At 42.2% G+C, this 27,438-nt stretch overlaps 1 protein-coding gene across 4 annotated transcripts in view; it reads left to right on the forward strand.

Annotated features, from left to right (window-relative positions):
* Nucleotides 1-27,438, forward strand: part of CLSTN1 (calsyntenin 1) — a 58,262-nt gene that overhangs the window by 7,980 nt on the left and 22,844 nt on the right. For 2 of the 4 annotated variants that reach the window (XM_075280023.1, XM_075280021.1), the window contains exons 2-3: nucleotides 17,298-17,420; nucleotides 27,301-27,330. In XM_075280023.1, coding sequence (XP_075136124.1) covers nucleotides 17,298-17,420; nucleotides 27,301-27,330 — 153 coding nt within the window. The remainder of the gene's footprint in view (nucleotides 1-17,297; nucleotides 17,421-27,300; nucleotides 27,331-27,438) is intronic. The other 2 variants (XM_075280022.1, XM_075280024.1) reach the window with 1 other exon arrangement.

Consider the following 27,438-nt stretch of genomic DNA (forward strand, 5'->3'; position numbering starts at 1 on the left):
TGTGGAATTATATACTTAACAAAAAAGTGTGAAACAAATGAAAATCTGTCTTATATTCTAGGTTCTTCAAAGTAGCCACCTTTTGCTTTGATTACTGCTTTCCACACCCTTGGCATTCTCTTGATGAGCTTCAAGAGGTAGTCACCGGAAATGGTTTTTACCTCACGGGTGTGCCCTGTCAGGTTTAATAAGTGGGATTTCTTGCCTTATAAATGGGGTTGGGACCATCAGTTGTGTTGTGCAGAAGTCAGGTGGATACTCAGCTGATAGTCCTACTGAATAGACTGTTAGAATTTGTATTATGGCAAGAAAAAAGCAGCTAAGTAAAGAAAAACGAGTGGCCATCATTACTTTAAGAAATGAAGGTCAGTCAGTCCGAAAAATTGGGAAAACTTTGAAAGTGTCCCCAAGTGCAGTTGCAAAAACCATCAAGCGCTACAAAGAAACTGGCTCACATGAGGACCGCACCATGAAAGGAAGACCAAGAGTCACCTCTGCTGCGGAGGATAAGTTCATCCGAGTCACCAGCCTCAGAAATCGCAGGTTAACAGCAGCTCAGATTAGAGACCAGGTCAATCCCACACAGAGTTCTAGCAGCAGACACATCTCTACAACTGTTAAGAGGAGACTTTGTGCAGCAGCAGGACTTCATGGTAAAATAGCTGCTAGAAAACCACTGCTAAGGACAGGCAACAAGGAGAAGAGACTTGTTTGGGCTAAAGAACACAAGGAATGGACATTAGACCAGTGGAAATCTGTGCTTTGGTCTGATAAGTCCAAATTTGAGATCTTTGGTTCCAACCACCGTGTCTTTGTGTGTCACAGAAAAGGTGAACGGATGGACTCTACATGCCTGGTTCCCACCGTGAAGCATGGAGGAGAAGGTGTGATGGTGTGGGGGTGCTTTGCTGGTGACACTGTTGGGGATTTAATCAAAATTGAAGGCATACTGAACCAGCATGGCTACCACAGCATCTTGCAGTGGCATGCTATTCCATCCGGTTTACGTTTAGTTGGACCATCATTTATTTTTCAAAAGGACAATGACCCCAAACACACCTCCAGGCTGTGTAAGGGCTATTTGACCAAGAAGGAGAGTGATGGGGTTCTACGCCAGATGACCTGGCCTCCACAGTCACCAGACCTCAACCCAATCAAGATGGTTTGGGGTGAGCTGGACCGCAGAGTGAAGACAAAAGGGCGAACAAGTGCTAACCATCCGTGGGAACTCCTTCAAGACTGTTGGAAGACCATTTCCGGTGACTACCTCTTGAAGCTCATCAGAATGTCAAGAGTGTGCAAAGCAGGAATCAAAGCAAAAGCTGGCTACTTTGAAGAACCGAGAATATAAGACAGATTTTCAGTTGTTTTACTCTTTTTTGTTAAGTATATAATTCCACGTGTTAATTCATAGTTTTGATGCCTTCAGTGTGAATCTACAATTGTCATAGTCATGAAAATACAGAAAACTCTTTGAATGAGAAGGTGTGTGCAAACTTTTGGTCTGTACTGTAGATTCTGCCTGCAAAAAACTGTGTGTACTTACCCTGAATAATAGTTTATTGAAGGGCAGAACATACGCACTATTGCTACCTAGAACAGTATCTTAGCATTATGTCTTATGCATTATTTAACAATTTTTCAGTAACATGGTGTTTGGCAAACATTTTTCTCTTACACATAACCTACTAACCTATTTGTCTTCCTTTTAACAGAAAACAGGTTCAAGTAAATTTGTATTGCCAGTATGTACAGATGTAGCAGTTGCTAAAGGAGAAGGGGGTCACTTCCAATAGCTGCATCTTGAGTTTTATGCCACCTAGTACAGGGTGTTGCTTGACCAGCTCCATGTTTAGTCCTATTCAGTTAGCAAGTGCATTACACAGGATTGATCTGTGGGCTATACCATTCTGTTGTGCAGATATGGCATATCTGCACTGATATAATAAAATTAAGTGCATTATATTGTGAAACTTGTATGATTTCCTGTTATATAAACGACTAAACCTGTAATACATGACAATACTAGTGTAGCTTTACTAGTCTGCCCTAGAGTCAATAACATGCGCTAACAACCATATGACATGAATCATTTAGGTGTGCGCAGGAGTCACAAGGTCTATTGAATTTTTGTACCATGGAAAACAATTCTGCGATTGTACCATATACTATACATATGAACGCTGCCTAACACAAAGTTCTACAGTCCTATTATAATATCATATTATAATATGTCTATTATCGAATTATTAGGCAGATCCCAGGAGAAGGATTTGCAAGTCAGTATGATACATCTAAGTGGTCTGGTCAGCTAATGTCCTAGGGATTCTTCCAGCACCTGTGCTAACAGCGGGTGTTGGAGACCACCAGCACTGTCTAGATTTAGTTGCTCTCAAGTTGGGCTATAGCATTGGCATGTTTTGCTATTGCCTTTTTATAGAATGACCTGAATGTATGATTTTTGCACATAGCTATCCCTATATAAGAAGGGATATAACCAGTCACATTTAGCTTTCTAGGGATGGTCTGAATGATTTCTTATCATTTATAGAAGTTTGTGATGATGCTTTGGAGCTGGTCAGATAATTGGGATGTGCATGCTCCAGTTGGGGGAGTAGGTATCATTGTTTTTGGGAACATGTATTAGAACCAGTTCACTTATAAGTAATGTAATTCCGCTTGACTTCCTATTTTAAGCTAAGACCCCACGTTTTTTGGGGAAAAAAGCTGTTTTTATTGTTGCAGATTTTGCTGCAGTTTTTCAAGTCAATATAAGCAGTGGCTACAAAGGTTCTGGTTTATCCAATTAACATATTGCAGAAAAACACTACAGAAAATAGTTTTGCATAATACAACATGTCTATTTTACCTGCAGAAACGCAAGCCTTTTCCCTATAGAGTTAAAAACGGAAGGAAAAGTGCAGCCAAAACGCAATGAAAGCGCTGTGGAAAAAGCCTGATACATTTTTGCGGCGTTTTTTTTTTTTTTTTTTTTCTGCCTCATTTTGTAGGTTTGGTTTACTACGTGGGGCCTTACCTTTAAAGAGATGAGCCTGATAACATTCAAAGCAAATATAAACCAAATACAGACAAAATCCATAGAGTGAAATGGAAAGTGAATGCAGCTGTTTCATGTTCCTTTATTCAGGGCTCCTTAGAGCTCTCGTTGTCGAGCAGCTGCGCCCACTTTTGATTTCATTCTACTTTTTGTTGTGTTACGTTTTTTATGTCGTATCTGAAAGATCCAGTTTTTCTTATTTTGGCTCAACACTGTTTGCACAGTTGGACAAAAAGCTTTCAGACGCTCAGATGTTCCCGTTCTCTGAGCACATTTCCATTTCTTCCAGATAAGCATCTTCTGACACCCCTGCAGATCTAAGCCACAATAGGAAGCAATTTGCTTTCCTTATATGCCGAACTTTGTAGCCAGAAAGGGCAAAAGCTTTGTAATTAATGGTTATAATCCATCCTAGGCCTCCGTGATGAGATATAATGTAGGCAAAATGTGGAAGTGTTTCCCATGGTAACAGGATTTCTGATCACAGTCCTAGTTGTTGTCATGGCCATAGCATATAGCTAGCAGTATTCTGCTGTAATATGCTCACCTTTTGCCTTCACTCAGGCTTATATGGACAAATGACCTTCATATGAAATGAATCTGAGGGTCCATCCTCTATCTCTGCAGACAAGTGATAGTCCATTTACAATTACAAAGTCATTTTTGTTGCGATGTCATTGTACACAAAGGAAAAAGAAGTTTGGGCGAAATGTTATTTAAGGAACATATGGATAGTATACGGCTAGCGACATGTCCTTTAGCCAATGGCGGTGTGAGACAGGATTTAGATTATTTTTCGATTAATTGCCCAGCCCTATATCAGAGTGTCTAGTCACATGACCAATTTTTTGACTCATTGTCACAGCTGTTAAAAAACTATCTTTGCCTATTTTCATAGACCAAATAGAAATGAACCAATCCATTTGGTTAGGATCAATGGGTTGGGTTAAAGGAAAGACCAACGAAATTCATCCATTTTTTTCCACTGTCAGTTAAAAACTGATGACAATTGGCCAACAAAACCTGAACATAATGACCATAGACATGTATGTCCATTTCCAACGGATGTTAGATCTGCCAAAAATGTCACTGTCATGTGCATAAGACCAAAGGGTACACACTGTGTACCTGGATGTAGTTATATCTGCACTCAGTTCTGGGGTCACAGGTAATACCACTAATATGTAAGTGACACACTGATTTAATTCCAGGTTATCTCTCATTACTGAGGGGGTGACACACTATATACCTGGATGTAGTTATATCTGCACTGCGTTCTGGGGTCATGTGTAATGCCACTAATAAGTAAGTGACACCCTTAATCTCAATTCCAGGTTTTTTTTTTTACTGACTTTGAGGTTTTGCTACTAACAAGGCCAGTAATGAGAAAACGCCTAGAATGCGGTTGGTGTGGTGTGTGGTTGGTCCGACTTTCATGCCTTTGAGAAGATCGACTTTTTTTTCTGTTTCATTTTCTATATTTTGTATGTCTCTGGGCCTGTGAAAAATCAGGGTTTTTTTTTTTTTTTCACCCATACACTTTCATTGATATGGTGCAACGTCAGTGATTAAAAAATAAAGGACATTGCGGACCTACATTTTGCCAGAAAACATGGATGTCTGAATAAACACTTTGAAATGAACGGGTACAAAAAGAAAGAAAGGAATATATCTTAATATCTGATTTAATACATTTTTTAAAAATGGCGATGCGTTGTTATTGTATAGTGCAGTATTTCCGAACCTTTTCAGACTTAGGGCCAGTTCACATGGAGTTAACGCGCTCGCATTCTGGCACGTATACACGTGTCAGAGTGTGAGCGCTCAAAACAGATCCCATTCACTTCAATGTGTGCCGGCTTACGGGCGCTCCAAATTGAAATCAATGGGAGGCTTTTTAACCCATTGATTTCAATGTGTAGCGTGCGTGAGCCGGCACACATTGAAGTGAATGGGGTCTGTTTTGAGCGCTCACACTCTGACACGTGTATACGTGTCTGAATGTGAGGCACGTTACTCCGTGGGTACGGAGCCTATAATGGTCCATTCACATGGAGTTTTTTGGCGAGGAAAAAATCCGCTTCAGGAATTAGGAAATTTGCCAATTCCACGTGGATTTTCTGCCTCCCTTTGACTGCGTTGAATTTTGCAGGCAGAATCCGCCTGAAGGAAGCTTTTTTATCGCTAGCGGAAAAATATGGGGAGGCGTTTTTTCCACGTGGATTCTGACACGGATTCAGCGCCAAAATCCTCGCCAAAAAATTCTGTGTGAATGGACCCTAAGGTTACATTCAGCAGCACAAAAGGTGAGCCAGGTCTTATCTGTAAGGTCCATTTTAAGACTTAGAAACTGCTTTTCTGCATGAAAAAAGTCTCTGCTGGGGACAAAAGAACAAAAATAATCACCCCATTAGGTATAAAGTGATGAGCGAAACGTGCGGCTCGCCTGTACTGACAGCAAGTACAATATTGCCTAATGAAATGTTTGCTACGTGTCATGTAATTCCACTATTGTCTGAAATCCAGTTGCCAAGCCATTAACAAATGTGTCTATGGCTCTATTCCTGGTACATTCAGCACTGTTATTATTTTGACACGTTTATGATGAAAGCGTTTCCATTCACAGTGTCTCAGTGTACAATGGAGGTAGAAACCCAATTATTAGAAATCTACATTGTCAAAACTGTTTCATGAGTTTCGGTTATATGTGTGCTTTACGGCAGAATTTGTTCATCAGCTTTCATAGATTGTATTTACTATAGTTTCTGATGTGCCGTGCTTCGATTTGATAACTTACGTTTCATTTAATATTTTCCGTTTATATATAAGAAGGGTTTTTGCTTGTAGTGAGCGCCTCTGCCATGTGCATGGAGCCCTTCACTACTGCTGTTCCTCCATATACCTCTGGGTGAATTTATAAGGAGTAAGGAAGTCCTGTATGGCCCCATAGACTTCAGCAGGCCGGTATAGGATCTGTATATCTTGGAGACTATGAATTTGGGATGTGCAGAACGGTCCTCTTCTGACAGTAGTCAGCAGTGATTGGTGAAATATCATGTTTATTGATGCTTGTTAGGCCCGGTCCACATCTGCGTTTGGGCCGTTCCCCTATCTGCATGAAATATGCAGAGAGAGAAGTCCTGCAAGCAAGACTCCCTGAACGCAGATGTGAACCGGGACTTACTTCCATTTATACGGTACAATGATTGGTGGCGTGCGCCATTTCCACATTGCCAGCAGCATGCCCCTGGTTAGGCGACAGCCGGTGACTTTTATGCCTACGCCAATGAGTTTTCTTGTTTGTTCTCTGTTCTCTGATCTCATGCATGTTTACACAGGGCAGTGGCTGGAAACAAACATTTGTATCAATGTTTGTTCACCCGTGTGTCAGCCTATGTCATAGGGCCTTAGCTGTTTTTTGACTATAGACTTTTTATTTTTACTCAAGGAAATGATATTACATATTTCCAGTCAGAATACTCATTTTTTCCGCTTTTCAGATTGTGACTCTAAACCATTGACCATAGGGTTCACTTATCCATAGATCCTAAAAGTTCAATAGCTAATAAGAGATTACATCTGGGTGAGGGTCTCTGGATTGTGATGGTTTATAATAATAATTGTTCCTGATACTTTTCATGGAACATACTTCAAAGCAAACAGCAGACTCCAGATCTATGCGGAGCTATTCACCTGTGGTGTGACGTACTTTCTCTATCTGGTTGCCATAGCAATGACCACCAAAGCTGTGAGATGGTGGACTTGGGCTAGCAAGAGCCAGACCGCAGTGCAGCCCTGGGAGAGGCAGCTGCTTGCTAGTCACATGATTTATTACATGGCTGCTATCACACTATGTTTTGTTTCAGGCAGGGAATCTGTCTTTTGCAAAAAAAAAATAAATAAATATTTGCATGCATTTTTTAGAATTTTTTTAAAACATTTTTAAGCAATCACTTATACTTCTCCCTTCTGCTAAATACACTCCTGGCTTTGAGACTTCCTCCTAGAGAGCACTGTTCTGAGATTGATCTTGAGACGTTCCTGTAGTCCTAGTGATGGGCTGCTTGGGTCATTTAGATGATGGCTAATGGTTGTGAATGTGTGTCCTCTCTGTTTTAGCGCTATAAAATACATATTATTTAGCTGTATTTCCTACCGTGGGGCTGTGTCTTTGAATGGTTTTCTCTCCTTTGGCAAGACTTCATTTTCAGTAGAGCGTGCATTAAGTCTTGTCTTCTATATTGACCTAGTAAACTTTCCTGTTGTGTATATTCCCTTCTTCTGGCTACCCGTGTATCTCCTTACTGCAGTGGAGTCGTGTTCACTTACTGCAGTCTCCTGGCTGCTGCATAATTCATGAGCCTTTGGCAGACACATTATATGATTTGTGGCTCCTTATTTTATGCTTCCGTTTATTTTCTCCTTCTATAAATAACACAAGCGTAGGATTTAGGAATCTTCTCTTAAGATTACAGCAGTTTTACAACCCAAATAACCCAAATTTATAGCTGACAATTATTTGTGCTTGAAGTCTGTCATGCGTCGTGGGCACCAGGTGTTCCACCATAAAGCAGGGACTGCTCATCTTCAAGGAGGAAACTTCCCTTATTTATCAAGACATATGAATTTTTCTGATGTTATCATTTACTTTGTATCCATTCACATCAGTCACAGATCTGTAGCATCTTCTTTCCTTTGATGTGGGAATATGCTGATGCTATCTAAATTGTTGCAGGATTTTCTTCTGGTTCTGTCCACAAAACATTTTCACAAGATGTTGCACTTTTGCTGTTGTCGAAGGCTCCTTTTGTGTTATTTTAGTAAATTGTTGAACACAGTCCCCACAAATGTTGTCCTTAAAGTACTAAAAATATGATGTACCTCCACAGAAACATATTAAAGGGGTATTCCCACGTCGCATACTCACCAGTCTTCACTGCTGTAAAATCTTCTTTCTTCCTGGTTTCTTGCATCATTTGGTGGGCGGGGTTTCACATGCAACCTGCCGTTTAGCTCCATCCCCAAATTAGTGTGTAGCTCTGCCCACCGCATAGCGTGATCCTATGGGGCGGCTGAAGGGCCTGTGATGTCATCAAGGGTCCTTAAACAACACTATATGCACAATATTGGACTATGAAGTACAGGCAGGAGCAACTCCATTCTGTGTTACATACAGAGACTTCCTGTCTCTGCCATAATGAACACAATTGAATTAGCTCGCCTGATAACTGGGAGAACAGAAGAAATGAAAGCAGCTCCTCTATCTGAGTGCAGGACCTAGGTCACATGGTGTAGACACAGGAATAGCTAGATACACAGGCTCGCTCCCGTGCACTTAGCCCCTCCTCCCTCCCCCCTGAGAGCAGCAGATACATCACTTGACTTTTGAGCAGCTAAGTCAGGGCTGTGTCAACAATGAATTGAATAAAGTAAGATAGTGGACAAACAAAGCAGTTTTGCTGAAGCAATGTATTTAGGAAAAGTCTTACATCCACATTAACAAGCAGTATAGATAGGATCCTTGTGATGGGACAACCCCTTTAAGGGTAAGTGCACACAGAGTTTTTTGGTCTGGAACCTGAGGTGGAGACTGCCTCAGGTTACGGACCAAAATTCGGGTAGCTACGATTGGATGCCGGTGCAGTGCATTGGCATCTAGTCGCTCATTATGCTCCGGATTAGGCCCAAAATGAATGGGCCTAGTTGGGAGGGAGTGTCTTCAGGCGGATGTCACGAGGTGAAGCCACCTGAAAGAATGAGCATGTCTCTACTTTTTTCAGGAGCCAGAATAAACGGCTCCCGGAAAAAAGAACTGACCGGCTCCCATTGATTTCAATGGGAGACGTCTTTTTGGTCAGGATTCTAAGGTGGATACAGCCTCAAAATCCTGACCAAAAAAACCCAGTGTGAACTTACCCTAACTTTCTGGATTGTTAGGCTAGGTTCTCATCTGTGTTCTCATCTTGACTCTCTGTAGGAGACTCCAATGCAGAATCTGCCAAAAATTGGCGAAGAGAAATGTCTTGCACAGAGGACTTTTGTCTCCGCTGGTTTCAGTATAAAAATGTCAGACACCGGTGCGGGTCCCATTATAGTCTGAAGGTGTAAGGTCACCTATAGGCTCAGAGTTCTCTGTTTATATATTAAGCATCCATTAGGCTCTTATTCTTCTAAAGAATTCCACAAGAATGCTCTGACAGGTGTATGAGGGGAGTGGAGGGGTAATATCCAAAATGGTAGTGGGAAATTGAAGGAATCCTATCACTTGGGTAGAACTTTAGGAATGGTTAAAACGCTGATACAAGTAATCAGTCTGTTTTTTTTGGTTTTTTTTTTAATTTTTGTTTCATTTCCAACAAGCCTTCTAGTTAAGTTCCTCTAACATCAGTGAGATCAGTTTAAGGGGCTGAACCAAATTTCCATCAGAATGAAGCTTCTAAATTTATAGGAAAGGGCCAGATTATTGAGGTATGAGGCGCTTTCTTTTCTGTTCTTCCTCTGTGAACTGGTAGCACTCTTGTTTGGCGGAGAAAACAAAGATGCCTTTAGTTCAGTGGCGTAATCTTGCGGCTCCATTGCCTTAGAGGGTGTCATTAACCAGCTTAATGTTTTATTTCTTTCAGTCATTTGATTTTATCTCCCACTGTTTTTCTACCCTAATTGCACATCAGCCATGACCTTACGGGCTGGCGTGGAGCCGTCGCTGCTCCCACTGTGGCTTTCTGAGGCCTAATTGATATTATTCTCTTCTATATTTTATGGCAGTAATTTTCCCCACTTGACTTTAAGTATCACTCTTTTTCTCTTTAACCACTTTTCATGTTTGTAACAAACCAACGTCCTCATGTTCTTTAGATGAATTTACCTTTTGTGTAACAAATATTCATAGGGCTCACTATGGAAAGAAAAGCCTCTTGCTGGTGAAGATTGATGCCTCCATTAATACAAAATCATGGAAAGTCTATTCTTTATTAGAGATGAGCGAACAGTGTTCTATCGAACACATGTTCGATCGGATATCAGGGTGTTCGCCATGTTCGAATCGAATCGAACACCACGTGGTAAAGTGCGCCAAAATTCGATTCCCCTCCCACCTTCCCTGGCGCCTTTTTTGCACCAATAACAGCGCAGGGGAGGTGGGACAGGAACTACGACACTGGGGGCATTGAAAAAAATTGGAAAAAGTCATTGGCTGCCGAAATCAGGTGACCTCCATTTTAGACGAATAGTGGATTTCAAATCCGGGTCATATGAGAATGTGAACTTTGTGACTATGAGACAGGGATAGCTGTACAGGCAGGGATAGCTAGGGATAACCTTTATTTAGGGGGGAATGTTATTAAAAATAACTTTTTGGGGCTCTATCGGGTGTGTAATTGTGATTTTTGTGAGATAAACTTTTTCCCATAGGGATGCATTGGCCAGCGCTGATTGGCCGAATTCCGTACTCTGGCCAATCAGTGCTGGCCAATGCATTCTATTAGCTTGATGAAGCAGAGTGTGCACAAGGGTTCAAGCGCACCCTCGGCTCTGATGTAGCAGAGCTGAGGCTGCACAAGGGTTCAAGCGCACCCTCGGCTCTGATGTAGGAGAGCCGAGGGTGCACTTGAACCCTTGTGCAGCCTCGGCTCTGCTACATCAGAGCCGAGGGTGCGCTTGAACCCTTGTGCACACTCTGCTTCATCAAGCTAATAGAATGCATTGGCCAGCGCTGATTGGCCAATGCATTCTATTAGCCCGATGAAGTAGAGCTGAATGTGTGTGTTAAGCACACACATTCAGCACTGCTTCATCACGCCAATACAATGCATTAGCCAGTGCTGATTGGCCAGAGTACGGAATTCGGCCAATCAGCGCTGGCTCTGCTGGAGGAGGCGGAGTCTAAGGTCGGACCTGAATGGAGACTGGTGTGGAGCGATCTTAGACTCCGCCTCCTCCAGCAGAGCCAGCGCTGATTGGCCGAATTCCGTACTCTGGCCAATCAGCACTGGCTAATGCATTGTATTGGCGTGATGAAGCAGTGCTGAATGTGTGTGCTTAGCACACACATTCAGCTCTACTTCATCGGGCTAATAGAATGCATTGGCCAGCGCTGATTGGCCAGAGTACGGAATTCGGCCAATCAGCGCTGGCTCTGCTGGAGGAGGCGGAGTCTAAGATCGCTCCACACCAGTCTCCATTCAGGTCCGACCTTAGACTCCGCCTCCTCCAGCAGAGCCAGCGCTGATTGGCCGAATTCCGTACTCTGGCCAATCAGCACTGGCTAATGCATTGTATTGGCGTGATGAAGCAGTGCTGAATGTGTGTGCTTAACACACACATTCAGCTCTACTTCATCGGGCTAATAGAATGCATTGGCCAATCAGCGCTGGCCAATGCATTCTATTAGCGTGAACTGAGTTTGCACAGGGGTTCTAGTGCACCCTCGGCTCTGCTACATCAGATTGCTACATCTGATGTAGCAGTGCCGAGTGTGCATCAGATGTGTAGTTGAGCAAAACTGACTCAGCACTGCTAAGTCTCTGCATTCGCATAGGAATGCATTGGCCAGCCTTCGGCCAATCAGCGCTGGCTCTGCCGGAGGAGGCGGAGTCTAAGGTCGGACCTGAATGGAGACTGGTGTGGAGCGATCTTAGACTCCGCCTCCTCCAGCAGAGCCAGCGCTGATTGGTCGAGTTCCGTACTCTGGCCAATCAGCACTGGCCAATGCATTTCTATGGGGAAAAGTTAGCTTGCGAAAATCGCAAACTGACAGGGATTTCCATGAAATAAAGTGACTTTTATGCCCCCAGACATGCTTCCCCTGCTGTCCCAGTGTCATTCCAGGGTGTTGGTATCATTTCCTGGGGTGTCATAGTGGACTTGGTGACCCTCCAGACACGAATTTGGGTTTCCCCCTTAACGAGTTTATGTTCCCCATAGACTATAATGGGGTTCGAAACCCATTCGAACACTCGAACAGTGAGCGGCTGTTCGAATCGAATTTCGAACCTCGAACATTTTAGTGTTCGCTCATCTCTATTCTTTATACCACTTGGCATAAAAATTGACAGAAATGCTGCTGAAACCCTTCAGCCATATTCTCTGGGGGTAGATTATGCCCATGTGGTGAACATTGGCCCCTTGTTCATATAGTATATATTTTTATTTGTGTTATATTATGTATATACTGTGGGGAAGATAGCTCGGTAGCAGCAATGATGCAGACCCAACCAGTCAGAGACGGCCACAAAATCTGTAGCAAACAGGTTTATTTAGAAAAACCGCAAAATAAATAAACTTTTACGTCAGGCACAAAATGAGCAAAATAAAATACAGCCTTAAGAATGTCAAACAAAAACCTGCTCATCTGAGAACTAACTAAACAATAAGGTACTAACTGTACGGGTGGCTTACTACCAACCGCACAAGTAAACAACAATAGTGCAATACATTCTCACCAGACTTTGTGTGTCAGGACAGACCCAGGCGCCTCCTCTCGCTCCCAGGATCTACCCTGAAGTGCAGGCTCTGCAGCCTTTTATGGCCCAGTAATGAGCCTCAGGTCCTGGGGATGAAACCTATTCCAGACCCGCACTGGACCACACATAATTCAGAAACCTGGGGCTGATCGGGACTCCAGCGCTCTGCCTGTCACCTTCTCACAATACTTATATAGAATACAGTATGTCTGTTATACAAGCCCTAACCACATTCGTTGGCTTAGGGAGGGTTAACCATGTCTACCGTTGCTTGCCTTACAAGATGGTGTCATTAGTTTGATTTTCCTGCCAACAAATTCCCTTTAATCACAGAGAATCCTTCTTTACTTCCTGGTGTCTGGGTATACACAGTAAATGCCCTGGGGCAGGTTATTGCAGAGACGTCTTCATGCATTTCACATATGCTGAGGGCCTGTAGAAAGTAAAGCTTAGCGGGGCCCTGTGGGGCATCAGAACTGGAGCTACAAGGACTAGATCAGTATCACTGTTTAATTTTAAGAATCCATGTTTAGCAATCTTCAAATATATTTTTTATTTCCTTGAAAAATAAACAGGCAGTAAGAAGCATATGGAGGGCGGACATCAAAACTGTTGACGTCCATACCATGGCCCGCCCACTTTTTGAAAAGCACCAATTGCATAGCATCTGTGGCTATTTTACGCTGCAAAAGTGGCATAAGGGAATTTATTAATCCCCTTCCCAAGTATTTATTGACTCTAGAAACCAGACGGCCTCCCCAGCCCTAGGGTGGTGGATTACTGTAGAAATGTAGTATCTTCCTTTATCTTTGCTGTTGCACTTCAGGTAGAGATTAGGAGATCAAGTAGCTTCATGAACATGTTCAAGCATTTATTGAATGTGTTGCCGCACAATGGCATATTCAGATTGCAGGTGTCTTCTACCTCCTGAAGCGACTGCTGTACTTTGGGTGTCTCCTAAAATATTTAAGAATTTTCCCAGGATTGCTGCAGGTTATGTGGTAATGCAGACAACTAGGTTAAATAAAATAAGTCAATGATAGTTGGATTTACGGGTCTCCAGAATGTAATCCCTTCCTTTTCCAAACATCTTGAATGTTCATAGATCTCTTCAGCCAATAAAAAACACTTGCAAGTCTCTGTGTATACTGTGTTTACTCCTTTTACTTTGTGGTGGGCCTCTGTATAGGACAGGGCAGTCTACTACGGTGTCTGATATAGCTGAAAAATGTTATGATATTGCATACTGGCCCAACTTGTATGCCAGGAGCTTTTCCCAAGGCATGCGTTAAATGTAATACTCAAGCACAGTGTGCACTGCGCCTATGGTTGGCCATACACCGTTAATAGCATTTTGTTTGTCCCTATCTTTTATAGAGTCAGGTGATCATGATGTTTTTTGTGTTTGTAGAGTGCCTGCTGAGGGCTCACATACAGGTTTAACTTCTACAATCTTCTGGCATTGTCCTTTTAGCTTCAGCGTTAACAATATCCCTGCTATTTGTTATCACGCTGCTACTGAGATCGCCTCTTTGTGTCGTGGTCATGTCGCTCCACAAGAGAAACGAAGCCATTTATACAGGAGCAGCAAACTATGGAAAGGAGCTGCCGTCGCTGTGTTTGCCATGCTGGGGATACACAATTTCTGTTTGTGTTAATGTTTGATGGAAAGCTGAAGGAAGGCGCTTGATGGGTGAGAGGCGGTAATGTACACCTGTGTTTATCACAGTACAAGGATTCGCAATATCTAATTATAGGAGTTTAACCGAACTTATAATCAACATCACAAAACTAATATTGGGGAAGATTACAAGTTTCTTGTACAAAGAGAAAAATATATGTTCTGCGGAGACGTCGGATTAATGTTTCTGCAAATAGTTATTGTAGCATAAGTAGCAGAAACTATGGCTTCTTACGTGTAAGTGGTACAGCAACGAATGAGATCTAGGGGATCATGCATGAATCTTGTCACATCAGATGTGTTAGAAAACGTGTCACACTTATGGTGTGACAAGCACCATAGACATGTATTAAGGATCATTCAGTGCATGAGAAATGACCGATTGCCATACATGATATCACTCACACAAGACATTGCAACGTGTTGGTAACCATCCTCTGTTATGGTGTTAGGAATTGCTAGGACAGAATTTCCCCAGTGCTGTAGATGGTATAAGAGACAGTGAGCCCTGGTCTGAAACCCCCCTTGGGGCATTGCCAAAAGGGGTTGAGTAGCTCTGTTGATGCCTTTCTCTATGGAAATTAGTGGAGGATCAAGATAGGATTTCATGTATGTTATCTTCACCCATCTACAGCATTTATGACATGGCAAAAAAAAATACTACAGAGTTTCTTGTATATCTGGATAGCAGAAAATATTAGAATGTTATCCAGATCAATATAATTTCTCCATATATACTCCCTTGAGCTGCCCATACACACGGATAAATGTCAGAGCAGATTGATTGAAAACTCAACCCAAGCTTACCAAATTGATTTCAGCTATGGTTGGGTTCGGCATGATCGGCTAAAATCAGTCGATCATTTGTCACATGGTGCAAGAATGCCTTGTTTACAAATGATCCCATAGATGCGACTGATCATTACCATATACACATATACACATATATATATATATATATATATACTCGTGTGTGTGTGTGTGTGTATATATATATATATATATATATATATATATATATTATATATATATATATATATTATAGCCATCTTTACACCTTGCAGTTTTCCAGCATCAGATTAGTAATAGCCAAATACAGTGCAGGGATAAAATGAAGCTTGCAGGAAAAGGTCCTGCACGTAAGACTTTTTCATCCGCTGGTTCAGTTTTGAACACCTGACAAATCCCATTATAGTCAGTGGGGTCCACCAAGCCCTATGTTTAACTGTTATTTTAGCGGTCTTCTTTTCCATTGTTTCGGTTCTCCGATGGACCAGAACAACGGAGAGAGGTGGGGCTAGTGTATTTGTAGAATGTCATTTAAAATAACAATTTTATCTTGAAACTGGAGTTGGTAACTTTTACCCAACTCTATCGAAATCTGGTCCATAGCCCTCCTTATGGTGAGTAGAAATGTTTTGTTTTCGGATAGTTTTAACAGATGAAGAAGATGGGAATTAGTTCTGATCAAAGGAAATATCCGTGTGTAAATGGCGACTCATAACAACTGCAGTATCTGTAAACTCAGTGTGTTCGGTCGGAAATCTGTCTGTGTATACCCAGCTTTCTACTGTAACTTGGAGTTGAATGGATGGATGTTCCAGCAGACAGGTCACTGGGTTATCACATAATAGGTCTGATTGCAGCAATTGCACAAATGTAGAAACACTGATAATCTGATTATTGCAGATAAAGGCTTCAGTTTAATTGGCCTTGGGGTTGCGCTAGGCCTTGGGCTGAAGAAGGGTTTACTAATCTCTGTATTGCTGGGTAATTGGCATCTATTTACTTGTACTTAGAATGTATTATTTAGAATAAGAAATGAATCCTGATGCAGAAATTACTATGGATTGCAATGTATTTTTTATACTGCTTTCCTGATTTATATTTACATTGATTTCATATGTAAAAAAAAAAAAAATGACTTGACACTCAGCAGGTGCAGGTACCCCACTTAGGCTGGTCTTACACGACAGTAAGTTTAGTCCACAAATGGTCCGCAATTGTGGGTTCTCAATTGTGGACCATTTGTGGACACATTGTATTCAGTGTGGCCTCTTACACTACCAGATATTTTATCCGTGGTGTGTCGTGCCGTTACCAAGGTCCGCACTGAATACCTCAGGTCCACAGGTCACGGACATCATGGCAGCTGGACACGGACGACTGCAGAATGACTATTTGTATTGAAATTTAGTGTTGCTGATTAGCAACTTGCGGACCGCAAAACCACTACAGTCGTGTAAGACCAGCCATACCCTGGTTCACATTAGCGTTTGGATTCTGTCCGGGGGAGTCCACATGAGGACCCCTCCAAACGGAATACCAAGCGCAACTGCAAGCGCCATGCAGTTAAAGCACATGGACCTCATAGACTATAATAGGGTCCGTGTGCTTACCGCCCACTGCCCGCACAAATGATTCGTACGGGCAGTGCGTGGCAAGCACATGGACCGCATTATAGTCTATAGGGTCTGTGTGCTTTTACAGCACAGTGCTTGCAATTGCATTTGTATTCCGTTCGGGGGGTCTCCATGTGGACTCTCCCCAGACAGAATACATACGCTAATGTGAACTGACCCTTAGAATCAGGCACATGATAGCGGTGTGTAAGCCAGTACATTACCTGTACAGAACCTTTCTTCATCATCTTGCCTGGCATTCCTGTAGGGATTATCTGTTCACCTTCTTAGTTAATGCATATGAGATTCTTTACCTGTAGACTGCTTGCACCTCCCTGTCCATACTCTGACCTGCAGAAGAAAGGTGCGGGTCAGAGCCCCATTATAGTCTATGGTAACCGCTACTTTAGGTTTGCTTTTGTGGGGTCCCCAAGTGAATCTCATGAACAGAAACCCGAACAAAAGTGTGAACCTAGCATACTGGATTTAACCTATACAAGTACTATATTTTAGACCGTTGGTGAACTTTTTTGTCTTCAAATTTACATACAACTGGGTAAAATAATACTGAGCACTTTGGTAGTTCTTTTTGTACATCATTACACCGTGTAAAAAGTTGCATTTGTTTTGAGTGTTACTTTATATGATTTTCTCACTGAGGTTTTCTCCTTTTTTCCCCCCTCTTTTCCACCCAGTTAATAAACACAAGCCATGGATTGAAACTACGTATCACGGGATAGTAACAGAAAATGACAATGCTGTTTTGTTGGACCCTCCCCTCATAGCTTTAGACAAAGATGCTCCTCTACGTTACGCAGGTATGAGTCTTGTCTCTATAATACATAACCTTCTCTTGCAGCTTTCCTCCAGCTCTCTGGGAACTTGCACTTGGTTTTGCATTCAGTTGTCATTTCCATTAACTAGAATTATTTATCTTCTGTAATTGTTACATTTGTTTGCTGTGATTTCTGACTCTTCTTGCTGTTGCATAATGTGTCAGGATATGTATAGTCCATGACCTTGTGTACCAAAAGTCAGAATGTTTGATGCAGATCTCAGTTAACTGGTGATGATGGACCTTGGCATTTGGCCTGGCGTACCGTCCACACACATCAACTCCTTGGCTGCTGTGCCCCTTTTGTATAGAGCAATTGCATTGGGCTGCTGAGCGTTCTGCTTCACTGGCTTTCTAGCCCCTGGGTTTGTAAGGCCTCCCTGCCAGACAGCACCACACGACTGAGCATGGAAGCAGTTTCTCGATTGTTCCACTCCGTTTGTTAGCAAATTGTTCATATAATCTTATTTGGATTCTTTCCTTATTCCTACAAGACCTGTAGAGAAATCCTGCCATTTCTGTGTTCTTGTGTTACATGGTAGCAATGTTCATAATAATATTCCCAGATTCATTATTCGTGTCTGTGCATGGCATTAAAAAGGTTAATTTTAAGATTGCAAAACAAGTGAAAAAATAGATCAGATTTCTAATTGCGGTGTTGTATTTCATGAACCCTTTACATTGTGTCAGGCAGAATTTAGGAGTCCTTTAGGCTGAGCATACTTGTTAAATGCAAATATTTTTTTTGTCTTTCACCAACAGCATTTAGAGTTGAGGTTAAAAAAAAAATAAAAATAAAAAAATAGAAAGAACCTATGATCACCTAACTGATGCTACTATTATTCTCATGATACGAGGGTCCTCACTGGTCATCAGTTCTTCTGTCTCAGCACAGCAAGAAATGCCTGGGATTGCTCTCCAGACCATTTCTTAGCTGAGGCGTCAAACAACACCGCAGCCGGTGCCTGACTAAGTAGGCATTACCATTATTTCCTGCTGTGTTGCGATGGACGGGAAGTGTAGACCATCTGGGACCTGGGCGCTGTTGTAACAGAAGTGGATCAGTGAGTATAGGCTCTTTAATGGGAATGTGTCATGACAAAATCAAGTTTAAAAGACTTTTTTGTGATGTTTTTATGTTTTCTATATTGAATTTTGCGGCTCCATCTATTGCCACTTAAAATAGTCTGTCACTTCAGGTTTCCTAGGTTATGGGGATAATATCACTCCTTAAGGAGAGAGCACCTTCACAGGTGTATGGAGTCTTACAAAAGCCCTTTTCGCTCCACTGGGGGATTATGGGAAAAATATGCAAATCTGTTTTCCAAGATGTAAATAGGAAAACAGTGCCTCTGTTTGCTGCCCTCTAGGGGTAGCCCTTTAAACATCATACATAACTTTTTCAACAAGTCTGTTGCTATGATGCGAGGATTAGCCAAACCAATAGATCTATTCCAAAAGGAACAGAATCCCAGCTGTGGACAGCATTATTTCGATCTGGTTGGACCTCTTCAGCACAGCATAGGGAAAACTGGTTTGGCAAAGATGAGAGAGTTCTAGACCAGGTTATGGGGATAACATCACTCCTTAAGGAGAGCCTTCACCTAACCTTCATGTTTCCTAGACATAGACCATGGACTTTAGACACAGTAGTCTGCAGCACACCCACTTCTATGGGAGAGTTTTTCTAGGTATGCTCTGTGGTCTGTGCAGGGAAGGCATTAGATGAGCTGCGAAATTGGTTATTGGGACTAGTGGACTCTTAGCTACATATCTACTTATCTTTCTTATCTACATATACGTGATAGCTGTGATCACCAATGTAGTGATAAGTGAGGTGACTACAGAGTCAAAACTTTTGATTTTTCGGATTTTTTTTTAAGAAAAAAAAATATAGAAGGGAACTTGGAAAATGTGGAAAAACTCAGCAAATATTCTTAAATATGTTTAATACAAAACTTGATTTAATTTTTTTTTTTTTTTCTGGTGACACATTCCCTTTAATTTTTTTGTGCAGCTGTGAAACAGAACAAACCAAACTTGGTATCCAAACACTTTACTAAATGAGATTGAATAGCTTTAGCTTCCCATCACTATAGTGCAGGGACATACCAAGCTCATGAGCGATCGCTGCTAATAGACGCTCAGTATAAATTTCTGCCCCATAGAAATGTGTGACGCCGCCATAGAGCACATTCCCAAAGAGTTGAATCAGCAGGCTCTTTCATGTCACACTAGTAAACAATATGGCCTTGTTCTGTCCCTCCCCCCTGGAGAACAAATAGCGAGGCTTTGTCTGGCCTTCTCCAGTAGGTGTTTTTGTTGAGCGTCAATTGCGAGAGAAGCCCATTAACTACGGCTGAAATGTTTCTATGCTGGATCCAGTTGCACAGACATGTTAATCTGCTTAGCAGCCTCTCACCACATTGGACACATCTCCATGGCCTGTATATATCTCCAGTCAGCAGATCAGACTACTTTGTGGGAATAGACGACGGGCTATAACAGATGGAGTTCTCTGTGTGCTGCTGCGGTATATTTGCTGGCTGGAACTGTGCATGTTTCTATTGTGCTATAGCTGTTCCTCTCCACCTTTTTGATGCACTCACCTAAGGGGCAATTCACACATAGGACGTTGACGCTGATTTAGGGGAAAATTTGACCTTCAAATCACTGGCAGATTCCATCCAGTAGCCGCCTCCCATTATTTTCAATGGGATCGCAGCAGGACTATTCACCTGGGCCTTAAACAGTGGCAGAAAGCCGCAATGAAATACCGATGTCTGTATCAGCATTCTGCCACATGTAGACCGTGGCCGGAAAATGAAGAGGAATTCCTCTTCAATTTCCACCACCTGAATGGCCAGTAAAAAGGTTTCTGTCTCTTTACTGGGATGCTGGTATGGGAATAAGTCATATATCCTCATACATGCACCTATAAGTTGTAATACAGCACCCAAAGATCTCTGGGCAGATACTGTATGTCTATAATTCAGGGGTGCTCACACTTTTTCAGCATACGAGCTACTTATAAAATGACCAAGTCAAAATGACCTACTACCCGCTTCAAAAATGCAAAACAGAAATTTATTTAGAAAAAAAAACAAGGATTCTTTATACATGTACAATATACAGTATGCTGGTGTACCTTACATAACTGAATGAACCCATTTTGTTAATACAACTCTGTACATTTTTGTCATTACCTGGAATCAGCCAGGGATGCATAGTCCGGACAGTAGCTACCAGGCTAACCTGGCAACTCCATAGCTTGGTCACCCATGTGTCAGAAAAGGTCAGGTGTGAGGATGTCTGATAGGCTGACATCTTTTTTTTTATGTCACGCAATCGACCCATACTTCCTTTGCGATTGACCGGTAGATCACGATCGACATATTGGGCACCCCTGCTATAATTTTAACAATGGTATTTTCTATTGGTTGCTGTATTAAAGAGGACATTTTACCATCTCCTCCAGCTTCAGTTCTTAGAATCAGTTAATAATAAATTAATACCCGCCGCTCCACTGATTCCAGCATAGTTGGAATTTTTTCTCTATCTCCCTTCATTCACATTCAGGCTGTGCAGTTAGTTTTGGTGCCTGATATGCTACTTTGGATCTGTTCTGTGAGGTGGATAGTGTCAGAGCTCAGAATCACACCCCTTGTCTGCTCCTGTCTGACACCACCCACCTGACAGTACAGAGTCTAAATAATATATCGGACACCAAAACTAGCGCTTGTATTCTGTCCGGAAGGAGTCTGCATGGACACCCCTGGACGGAATACAATTGCAATCAGAAGTGTTGTGCTGTCAAAGCAGTGTGCGGCAAGCACATGGAGCCCATTATAGTCTATGGGGTCCGTGTGCTTTGACAGCACAGCGCTTCCAATTGTGATTGTATTCCGTCTGGGGGTGTCCATGCGGACTCCTTCCGGACGGAATACAAGCGCTAGTGTCAACCAACCCTAAGGTTGTATTGCTCAAACAGTAGGGGCTAAAGAAAAAATTTCAGTTGCTCTGGACTTAGATGAGAATCATCTATTAAATGATGCAAATTACTGGACTTGGTGGTGATGGTGAAATGTTCTCACTTCATTTTTATTCATCTTTGGCATCTGCATTAAAAAAAGCTTCTGGCACGCATACACATGGTATCTATAGACTATACTGTTAGTACAGTGCCCTTTTGGCTTACACTAGTTAGTATGCACTGGCATATATATTTTTATATGCTGTAAAGCAGGTCTGTGGAGTCGGGAGGCAAAATCACTGACTCTTCTGACTCCTTAATAAGTGGCTGACAGTCATGGTCAGACGGAAGCATTAAAGCTCCACTCATTCAGGATGAAAGTAGTACGCAGATATCTGGCAAACTATTAATCTCATTCATTATACAATATAGTAACTATATACCTTCAAATAAATACTTGGCCACAACTCTGACTCCTCAGCCCTTCTTTAAAGGAAAGAATGGCCTGCTGCGCTTTTCTCCACAGAGGGACACTTACTGTCCATGAGGTAGGTGTTTGGTTTTTTACAGTGGATGTCCCCTGTATGCTACCATACACTCCCCCAATCCTCCTCTGTTCAGTAACCTTTCTAGTAACCATTCAGAATACCACTAGAGCCATCACTTAGAGAAGCGCGTTGGGAAGTGTTTACTGCTGAGCGTCCAGGACAGTTTACACTTGGAGAATACTCTGCAAATGCCACAAAACAGTTTACAACATCTTTTTCTCACTTCTACAGCTACAATGGTTTACAAGTCACCAAGCTAGTGTTTTTCGGCATTTTAGAAGGGTCAAAGCTGCTGGCAGGCTCCTTTCTAAGTACCGTAATTGTTTGACGTGTGAACTGAATCTAGAGAGGACAGAAGAAATGCAGTAAGCATGGGGAGAACATATCATTTTCATGCAGAGCTTTGGGACTATACGGAGTTAATTCCATGTTTCCTGTTCCAGTGTTTCTGTGCCTTGTAGCCTTGTTGTCCACTGTGGGGTGAGATTAATGGCCTGTCTGCATTACACTGGGGTGTCATATGGCTATCGGACAATCAGCAAACAATATATATGTGGTTTGAATATGCAGTGCATGTTTTGGCTCTTATATTAGATCAGGGCCTATGCAGAGTTTTTTTTTGTTTTTTCTCTTTTTCTTTCTATTTCTCTAAATTTGTACCATGCTTTTCTTTTTATGTTTTGGATCCTTTATTCATTCTCTTTCCTATTGCAGTGCTTCCTCTGGGTCTTAGTGAGTTGCTTTGTGTAGCTTATAAGCTTATAGGGGCATTTACATACTATGGTTTTGTAGCAGTTTTGTGAAAATCGCTACAGAATGGGGTGTGGGAGTTTCGGGTTTTTTGGGATTTTTTTTTTGTTATTTTCATTCAGCTCATGTCTATTCTTTGGTTAAACAAATGCAACAGAATTCTCATGAGACAGGTGGGGCGACCAGAGACGATTATTTTGGTGCTGGGCAAGACGAATAAATAAAGCAGTAATATTGAGTTACGATCACACAGAATATTTTGGGCCCCCTGTATGTCGTCCCTCTGTCACACCCATTGCTGCAATTCTAGTTATCTCCATCGCAGCCCCAGTATTAAGCTGCTGCCTAAACTTACATGTTATGGGTGAGGGGATTAATCCAGGGGATTTGTGGGGGTTTTCAGCGCTATAGAGAAGACATGGTCTTTTGTCGTTTCCATAATTGATGGTATTAAAATTACAACACCTAAGACCTGATCCGATTTCTGTCAAAATCTACTCTGTGACCCTTGTACCGTAGCAAAACCTTGTCATGTCGGGGTCATCAGATAGATTCACGGCCATACACAACTAAATGCCAGCCTGCAACGTTTCTACAGATTGTTGCATTGAGAGTATATATATATATATATATATATATATATATATACACTATGGATGCCTCAAGCTCCCTCTAAAGCTCACAGGTGATTCAGATATTTAACATTTCTAAAAGAAGTGAATGACGACCTCCTTGAAGTGAACAAGGAAAGACTTTGAGAACTTGCTGGCAGTGGAAGGAAAGCCGTGGCTGGAATTTCAATGAGGCTCCATTATTGCCTGTCTTACTGCAGGCTGGAACATGTGATCTGAGAATCAAAGGCTCCCGTAGCCCGCCAGAGACCCGCTGTCTCATTCCGCCATCTCCTCCTTTACATTATTATGCTCTTTGTTGGTGTTGTGAACAGTGGCGAAAACCCAGCATCGAGAATAAATGCAATTCTTTATAAACGGTGTGGCTTTTAATGCTTTGCTCTTTTTCTAGTTGTTTCGCCCTTAAAGCAAAGCAATCTCGGCATCTTTATTTTTATTTGGTTTTGTATATTTTGCTATTTTTTTTTTATTCCATGCTGACCCAATGTGACCTTTCTAAAGATTGATTAGCATTTTGAAGCCTTGGCATACAATGCTCACTTTTAGGTTTTTGTTCATACATTCAGACAGGGTTGTGACCATCTTATGTAACCGGCAGAAATGTCAGTTTTCAATATCGCTGGAAAAGACTTCCTCCATTCTGGACTGATCATCAGACGTACAGAATGGAGTCTCTTGCCTAGAACAGTATACCCAGGCACCAACTTGGAGGAGGACATGAGCCTCTGTCTGCCACTAATACGTATAGTCAGTGCTTTTCTTCTTGGGCTGGCCCATGTGGCTGCTACACTGACCTCTGGTGCTGTCAGTAATGTAAGGGTCCCACAATAAGGTCTGTTTCCTCTTTATAGTATTCAGTGGGCTAAATGGAGGCTGGTAAAATGGCCCCTTTGTATGCCTTTGTTCACTGTGAAATCTACCTTTGAATGAGGCAGAATCCACCTTCACATAGACTTGAGATCTGTTCACAGATAATGGTATTTTGATCCTTTTGTAACCGTTTTCTCATCCATTGTTCCCAGCAGTCTACCATACTATATATATAACATCTTTCTTTGTGGATAATTAAGGCTTAAGGGTTAATAATTAGAAGGCGAGGCACATCGCTGTTATTAGCGAGTATGTACTTGTTTTATTAACACTTGAGTCTCTGAGGGACTGTTAAGAGCCCCCTCCCAGCCATGTCTGGCTTTTATTTACTCTGCTAATAATTGCAGTTCGCCCCCACATATTATCCTCCGCACAATGAGGTCATGGCTCTGGCTCTACCCCCGTTTGATAGCACTGATGCATGTGCCCACCGTCCTCCTCCTCCCTTGCTGGGTCTCTCCTGGGAGCAGATAAAACCCACCAGCAGATTGTGCTTTCTCCATAGAAGGTGATGTTACGGACCCAGTCTCAGAATTGCCTCTTGTTAGCAGGAAGCCATGTCTTGTCTTTTTTTCACACCAATTTCCCTATGCTACAATGGAGAAGCCTGTATATGATGTGGAGCATCTGGTACGGGTTGCTCTTGGGAACTCAAGTAAAGCGCATTAAATGTAACCAGCAAGAGACCACACAATGGGGGGAGTGTATGACGTCAGTAGTGTCATTCAGATTCATAGTCTTGCCGTCTTCCATGCATGAACACTATTAGTACATATAAATAGTATGATGGGATGATGCATGTATTGCTATTTAGCAACTGCTTGGTCAGACCACTTTAAATAATACAATCTATATCTTATGGCAAGTCCCAAGAGACTTTGTAGAGTTTCTATAGACCTCAGAGACATCCAGGCTTGTGGCTCCAGTGTGCCTGGCCGTCACGTCTAATAATTTTTATCAGACGGGAATTGGCTGCAGACAATAATTGCTCAAGACAGCAATTTTTTATATAGCAGGCAGCTGCCAAATGCTGTTAACTGCTCATACATGTTTATGAAGGTGACCGGTGGTGGAACAGCTCTTTTTTTCTGCGGTTTATCAGTATTGCGGTAAACAAAACGATCGCTGAATGAGCACTGAGCTATTCTTCCACTGTATAAAGCAGCGGAGTTATTATAATGGAAGAATAGGAAAGCCTACAATTATCCAGTGGTGCTTTGGCAGAGTCCTGTGAAAGCATCACCGCGTGTCTTGTCCTGTATAAGATCAGAGAAAACAAACGTGTTAAGACAGAAGGTTCAGCTGTGTATACCACCCGGTAGCCTTGTACTGTTGAGGTGTGGATGGTATAAGGTGTCCAAATGGTTAAATACGGGAAAAATAGTCCTGCCTAATGTTTGGAGAATCCATTGCTGACTTGGGGTTGTCTGGCAGGGAAGGGTATTGCAAAACAGGCTCAGAATGGGATGAAAACATAAAAGAAGCTGTGCTCACCTCAACATTATTACCCCCCTTTGCTCTCATTGTAAGGGGGCGTTCACACTTGCATCTGCTGTCTGTCCGTTGTGAATCTGCCGAAATTGCAGAAAAATGGATTGGGAACGGTTTACAAATGGTCTGTTTGAAAACCCTTTCACTTCAATGGGTTTTTAAAGCAATCCGCAGGTGTCCGTTTGCAGCCTCTCCACCTTGAAACAGTGTTTTTTGGACGGACACAAAGTCCTGTATGATCGACTTTGCTGTCTGTCAAAAAGATCGGATTCACGGCGGAGAGGCTACAAGAAGACACCTGTCAGATTGCTTTAAAAACCCATAGAAGTAAATGGGGTTTTACATGGGCCATTTGCAAACCGTTCCCAATCGTTTTTTCTGCAATTTTGGCGGATTCATGACGGACGGAAAGCAGTCGCAAGTGTGACCGAGGCATAACGCTCACTAGCTCCTCTTCTTCCTGGTCTCACCCCAACACACAGGAGTTACCCATTCAGTCGATTATTGCTGGCAGGGTTGACCTACCGCAACAGATGATTGGAGTTTAACCTGTGAAACAAAGCAAAAATCAGATTTGAGATTTGTCATAAATTGTAGTCTCGCAGTTTGCAAGAGTGGCCAATGCTGGAGAGAGGGGCAGAGCTGAGAATTCACCATTCAGCTGACATGTAATGAACCTCTTTGTTTGCCAATATAAAGGTCCTGCTCGCTTGCGTGCTTACAGGAAGCACAGATTAACCTCTTGGCCCTAAAACGTCACATGTTTGTTCTATAGATGTGCTGCATGTCTTTCCACAGGTACACGCGAATGGGTTGTCACCATAGCCCATGAAAAGAAGAAACAGTGACAATGCCTAGATGATTCGTTATGCTCCGTTAATGCAATCTTGTTGCAGTCCATTGATAAGCCTTTACTTCTCTCAATGGGTTATGTGGTTGAGTTTCCTTTTATAGTGTTTGAAATAAGAGTTGCTTATCATATAAATTTTTTGTTTGGTTTCTAAAGTTCACCTGTCACCTCTAGGTAAGCTAGACATGGAGATTAGCCTAGTGACTCATTGACCACCATACATATGTCCAGCATTTTATCTGCCTACATGGATGAAGCCCTGATACCTATTAGCTTCTGCTTCTCTTTCTACAGCTGTACAATAAAATGTGACAATTCTTAGAACCTGCACCTACCACTAGGGGGAGCTCCAGCTGAGTTCAAGGATAGTGATAGGATGCAGGGGATTTGGAGCCATGTGCCAGAAAATCACAGCTGCACATTTTGTTCAGTTCTCAAAAACGACTCAGAAATGTTGATGGTGGCCATAAGATGACTGTCCAGGTGACAGGGGCACTTTAATTCTTTCTGACATGGCATGTCATGCTTCCTCCTACACTGAATGGCAGGAAAATTACTTTGCAACGCTCATTGTCTACTTGAGAAATCTTGTGTTCCTTTTTTTCTCCCCTTCAGTCTTGTTTAGCAGCAGAGGACTTGGCAGGTATACTGGCTGGAAAGTAATTGTAATACAAGACTGGTTTGTGTGTTTCTCTGACCATTCCTTCTCTCCTCAATTACTGACACAGGTTTATCTTTTCTCCCTTTAGAGAGTTTTGAGGTGACAGTCACCAAGGAAGGTGATAACGGGTTCTTTCTATCCTCTTATGACTTATTAACCCACTAACTTTTTGGTTCTGAAAATGGGGAATCAGCACTTGACTCCTTCAGCGCCATTCAATTTGCAA

This window comes from Leptodactylus fuscus, chromosome 6 (genome assembly GCF_031893055.1).
Source record: "Leptodactylus fuscus isolate aLepFus1 chromosome 6, aLepFus1.hap2, whole genome shotgun sequence".
NCBI classification, from domain to species: Eukaryota; Metazoa; Chordata; class Amphibia; order Anura; family Leptodactylidae; genus Leptodactylus; species Leptodactylus fuscus.